General features: G+C 45.8%; 1 protein-coding gene across 1 annotated transcript; it reads left to right on the top strand.

Annotated features, from left to right (window-relative positions):
• Positions 1-1,798: 1,798 nt before the first annotated feature.
• On the top strand, positions 1,799-5,881 carry LOC114028313 (chloride channel protein ClC-Ka-like; the record flags this gene model as incomplete). The annotated part of the gene is made up of 3 exons (XM_027842562.1): positions 1,799-1,887; positions 2,715-2,798; positions 5,795-5,881. Coding segments are annotated over 3 exons (260 nt in total), but the record flags the coding sequence as incomplete, so codon positions are not given.
• Between the last annotated feature and the right edge of the window lie 58 nt (positions 5,882-5,939).

Below are 5,939 nucleotides of genomic sequence, written 5' to 3' on the forward strand. Positions count from 1 at the left end.
CCTCAGTTTCCCCCTCTGTAAAATGAGAGGATTGGACTTGATGATCTCTGAGGTCCTTCTGTCTCTGTATCTATGGTGACAGGTACTATCACCCCATGAGCTTAATTGTGTAATAGGGAATTTGAAGAGGGAGAAACTACTCTTCCCGTGGTAGAGAAGGAGACTGGTCAGGGAAGGCTTCACGGAGGAGTGCAGAGTACTTGATTTGAACCTTGAGGTTCAAACCTTGTGGTCATGGGCTAGCCCATGGGCTAGCCTTAATCTGATTGGCTCCTGAGGGCAGGGGCAAGTAGGAGCAATGGGTAGAAGCTGGAGATGGAGAGAGAGAGAGAGAGAGCGACAGACAGAGAGACAGAGCGACAGAGAGACAGAGCGACAGACAGAGACAGAGAGGGAAGAGAGAGAGAAGAGGAGAGGAGAAGAAAGAGAGAAAGAAAGAAGGGGGGAGAGAGAGACAGACAGACAAAGGAGAGAAAGAGAGGAGGGAGAGAGGAGAGATGGGAAGTGAGAAAGAAAAGGGACAGGAAGAGAGAGAGAAGAGAAAGAGAGGAGAGCAAGGAGAGAAGAGAGAGGATTGAGAGAGGGAGAGAGACAGAGTGCCTTAGCCTCAGTGTCAGGAGAAGCTTTCTAACAATTCAAGCTGTCCCAAGGTGGGATGGGAGGCTTCCATGGGGGTCGCTATCATAGAGGGGATTGGTAGATCAGGAATGGCTCACACTGGTTGGTCTCTGAGGTTTCTTCAATGGCTAAAAGTTCAGTTCAGCTGGAACAATGCCCATGAGAGGGAGAGATGTGAATGAACTGAGAAAAGGAAGGATGAGACACATCATAGAAGGCTTTGAATGCCAGGATCAGGCTTGCTCTGGGAACCTCTGGAAGTCACTGAATAGACAATTGTAGGCTCTCAAATTTAGAGATGGAAGAGACCTGGGGAATCCTCATTTTGCAGATGAGGAACCAACCTGAGGTCAAGGGAAGCACAGGGACATGACTGGACTCACACAGTTTGCCACTCAGAGGGCAGATTCAGGATTTGGCCACAGGTTCACAACTCTAAATTCCACCTTTGTTCCCCTGTCCCAGAATGCCTCCCCATTAGCTACCATTTCACATAGTGCTTCTGGGTTTGCAGAGGATTGGGGAGGTTATCTGAGCAGTGTGGTGAGGGATGATTACAGAGGGGGTAGACGGGAGGCAGGAAAGCCAGTTAAAAAGCTAGGGCAGTAACCTAGGTGACTTCCACTCCAGATGTGTGACTATGAAAAATCCACACAACCTCTCTGAATTTCTTTATTCACTATAAAATGAGGAGATCAAAGGTAGCAAACACCCGGCACTTCTGACTGGGGCCAAATTAGATTAAAATGTAATTGGGAAATATTCAACAAAACAAAACAAAAGTGCAACAGAAGGTAGATAATGTTAATATGTGGTTTCCTGGGCCAACATGCACCATCAGGGATTTTATGCATCATTTAGTGGCCCCCATTTCTATTTGCATTTGATACCACTGCTCTAGAGGCCACAAGGTCCCCCAAGCTCTGACATTCTATGATTCTAAGCCAGGGCTGATGGGGAGACCAGAAGAAAAGCACCTTGGGTCTTTTCACAAAGGTCCCCCTCCCCTTTAATTCCCCTTCTCCTACTCCTCCCTCAATGGACTGTTCTACCTCTTCCAGCTCTTTTGGAGGGCATTGCCCTGCCCTGTCCCTCCACCCAGTTTCATTGAGGACTGACCCAAATTCTCACCCAACCAAATGTTCCTCTCTGCTCTGCCCTTTTCTCTTTCCTGGTCCAGAATCTCAGCTTTTGGTGGGCATCATACGTAGGGACCAGCTGCTGCCATTTCTCCAGGCAGAACCAACCATCCAGGCATCCAGGCACCAGGTGGGTGAAGATGATGGAGGCAATGCCCAAGCCTAGCCACCCACCCAAGATAAGGGTGGTGGGAGGAGATATCCAAACCTCTCTTCTAAAGGAGGAAGCATAATGTGGAGAGAGAGGAGAAGGCTGAGGCCATGGGAGGACTTGAGGGACTGGGCTGGCAGACACTGGGGTGGGAGGTGGGAAGAGGGACTCAAAGCCAAAAGGAGTAACAGGGAACCCCTCCTCCAACTGGCAACCTGTCCAAAAGTTGCACTATGGGTAGGCAGTGTGGCTTAATACATAGAGCTCTCAATGGAGTCAGGAAGACTTGGATTGGGGTCCCATCTCTGACACATAAGGACTATGTGACTCTGGGCAAGTCACTCAATCTCTTCATCGCCCAGATGACTCTCTAAGTTGCAGAGACTGTATAAACTCTGCCTTGATCGAGATCATTCTCCACCAGGAGCTCCATATATGATAAAATCGCGGGTTTGGAAAGAAAGAAAGAAAGAAGGGAGAAAGGGAGGGAAAGAAGGAAGGAAGGAAAGAAAGAAGAGAGAAAGGAAGGAAGAGAAAGAAAAAGAGGAAAGAGGGAGGGAAGAAGAAAAGGAGGAAGGAAAGAAGGAAAGGAAGGAAAAGAAGGAGAGAGGAATAATGAAGAAAGAAAAAATAAGGAAAAGAAAGAAAGAAAAAGGAAGAGAGGGAGGGAGGAAGGAAAGACAGAGGGAGGAATCTCTCCCATGTCTTTTCTATGTAGTCCAGTCTTGTGGGGGGTGGGGTGGGGGTGGGGCAGGTAGGACATTTTGGCCATCACTCCCTCACTCTTCACTTTCTCACCCATCCAGTGGCATCTCCATGAGGTCCTGGCGGGGGGCTGCCCCGTGGAACCTGTGACCCTACAGCTGTCACCCCAGACTTCCCTACACCAGGTAACTAAGGAGGCATGCGCTAGGGGGCGGCAGAGAACAGTGAGCTACGAGAAAGATGTTTCAAAGAGTGTGGATCAGGGCTAAGGGAAAGCAGGAGACTTCCGCGGGCTGGAGACTTGCAGCCAGAGAACCTGGATTCAGGTCCAGCCCTGGCTCGGTCATTTACTGACTATGTGATTTTGTGCAAGTATTCCCTTCTCTGGGCCTCAGTTTCCCCATCTGTAAAATGCCAGGGTTGAATGGGATGGATCTCTAGGTTCAATTTCAACACACATTCATTAGTAAGCACCTCCTATGTGCCGGCCATTGTGCATTGGTGATACAAAGAGAAAAAATAAATGAAACTATTCCTGCCCTGAAGGAGCTTCCATTCTATTGGATTTTTGAGCTCTGATGTCCTGTGAATCTGTTGCACCAGAGAGGGATTCATTTGGGTGCATTGTAGATGCATTTTTTTCTCTCTTTTTGAAAAAAAAAATTTTAAGCACGGAGATTAAATTTTTTTTTCAATTCCAAGTTCTCTCCCCCCACCTAATGAGAAGGCAAGAAAAATAAAACCTATTACAAATTTGAAGAAAAAAAGAAATACACATGATCATTTTGTTGTATTTTTGAGAAGAATAGCAAGTTGTTCATAGTAGATTTGCAATTTTATGTGCAATCATTTTTTGTACTGTTATGGAAATGCTTGTTTTATTCCATAAATTAAAAATACATTTTAATAATGATTAAAAAACAAAAAAGTCATTAAAAAAACAAATTTGTATAGTCATGCAAAACAAATTTTTGCACTAGCCACTTTCAAAAAAAAGCAAGAAAAAGAAAGAGGAAAAAACTGTTTCAGTCTGCAGTCTGAGTCCATCAGTTTCTCTCTCTGGAGATAGATAGCATGTTTCCTCATGAATCCTTTCAAAGGGTGATTGGTCATTGTGGAGATTCATTTTGATGAAATGTTTCCCTGATAAAGAAGCTGGTGGCTCAGTGGTCAGAGTACTAGCCCTGGAATCAGGAAGAGCTGAGGTCAAATGTGGCCTCACATACTTCCTACCTGTGTGACCCTGGGCAAGTCCCTTAACCCTCTATTTTCTCATCTCTAAATTGAGTTTAGTAACAGCACCTATCTCCCAGGTTGTCATAAGGATCAAATAAGATAATTGTAAATTAATTAGCACAGTGATTGGTACATAGTAAGCACTATATAAATGTTAGCAATTATTATAGAACATAAGAGCTGGAGCTGGTAAGATCTGAGTTCAAATACAGCTTCAGACACTTCTTAGCTGTGTGACCTTGGGCAAGTCCCTTCACCTCGGTTTCCTCAACTACAAAATGGGGATAATATCTCCCAGGGTTGTTGTGACAATCAAATGAAACAATATTTGTCAAGTGACTGGCATATAGGAAGTTCTATGTAAACGCTTCTTCCCTTCTCTGATAGAATGTAAACTCCTTGAAGGCTGGGGCTGGGCTCTTTCATTTATATTTATATTTCCAGCACCAAACACAGCACCTACCATGTAATTAGTACTTAATAAATTAATTATAAATAAATTATAATTTGAATTATAAATTAATTGATTGAAATGCCAGTCTATGATTGGCACAGATTTGAGGTAAAATTTTAGCTGTAAATAAAATTTAGAAGCCAAGGTCTGCTCCTGCTCCCCATGTACTGATCTGCCCTCCGTCTTTACTCATACTTCTCCCTGGCTCCTGATCTCTAACACCTGAGTTCCTAAAAGTTGCTTTTGCTGGCCTGGAAACCCTGTTGGGTTGGGAAACATGGATCTAGTGGATTGAGTTTTTTCAGAAGAATCCCTTTAAACCCTAGGACTCCACTCAAGGCAAAAAAGGACAGTCTCAATTACATCAGAGCCTCTTAGAGGAGAACCAGAGGTGTGCCTCAGTTTGCTCATTTGTAAAGTGGGGATAATAATCTCTGCCCTGCCTACCTGCCAGGGACACCTTGGTAAGGAAAAGAGGGTGGTTTGGGAGGCATAAAAAACAAGTTGTTGTTGTTAATTCTATGTATTGGCCCTCGGACCATCATCAGCACAGGGAGAAGGGAGGGGCAAGGAAAACTCATGGGATTGTACATGTAGAGCCAGAGATCTTAGAAATCATGGTTAGCAATTTATAGAGTGCTTTACAAATACTATTGAGTTTTATCCTAACAACATCCCTGGAAGGTAGATGCTATTATTCCCATTTTACAGATGAAGAAACTGAGGCAGGAAGAGGTTAAAATGACGTGCTCAGGATCACACATCTAGTAAGTGTGAGGTCTTCCTGACTCCAGGTCCAGTACCCTATCCACTGCACAACCCAGCTGCCTCACCTACTCACTGCCCCCCCACCTCCACTTACTCTGTCTAGATACTCGGTGTCAGTCTTGTTGGTACCTCGTTATTTACATGTTGTCTGCCCCATTACAGTGTGAGCTCCTCAAGGGCAAGTTTTTGCCTTTCTTTGTACCCCTAGTGCTTAGCACAGTGCCTGGCACACAGTAGGTACTCAATAAATGCTTGCTGACTGACTAGCCCAGAGTCCCAGAAGTCTGTACGCTTTAGACTTTGGGCAAGTGACCTCAGCTTTCTGGGTCTGTTCTCACCTCTGTAAAATGAGGGGGTCACACTAGACCTTCTCTAAGCTCCCTTCCCACTCTATGCCCTGCCCTGTGGTCCAGTCCCCAGCCTCCTAATTCCCTGTATCTGAGAAGGTTCTTCTGTGGGAGCAGGGTGGCCTCTGCTGGCCAGTTTGGGATTTACAGGGACTTGTGCTCATTCCCTCTCCCCCCACCCCCACCCCCATTCCTACCTCTTCAGCCTGGGGAAACTGAAGCACAGTGTGAAGGAGGGTCGTGCCAAAAGGGATCCAAGAGTCTTTTCTCTTATAACACATCCCCCTTTGTTCAACTCTTCCTCAGAGCTTTGCTAAATTCACCCTTCCAGGATCCCTGCCCTCTTCAGTACTGAACCCACCTCTCTCTTCCCCAGGTCCACAACCTCTTTGAACTCCTGAAAATGCAGAGGATCTTGGTGACATCGATGGGCCGAGTGGTGGGCTTCATCTCCTGGGTGGAGGTACGAGGGATGGGGAAGGGAGGAAGCAGACAGAGGTGGACAGTGATCTGAAGCAACT

The sequence above is a fragment of the Vombatus ursinus genome, unplaced genomic scaffold, assembly GCF_900497805.2.
Source record: "Vombatus ursinus unplaced genomic scaffold, bare-nosed wombat genome assembly UNPS02004881.1, whole genome shotgun sequence".
Classification (NCBI taxonomy): domain Eukaryota; kingdom Metazoa; phylum Chordata; class Mammalia; order Diprotodontia; family Vombatidae; genus Vombatus; species Vombatus ursinus.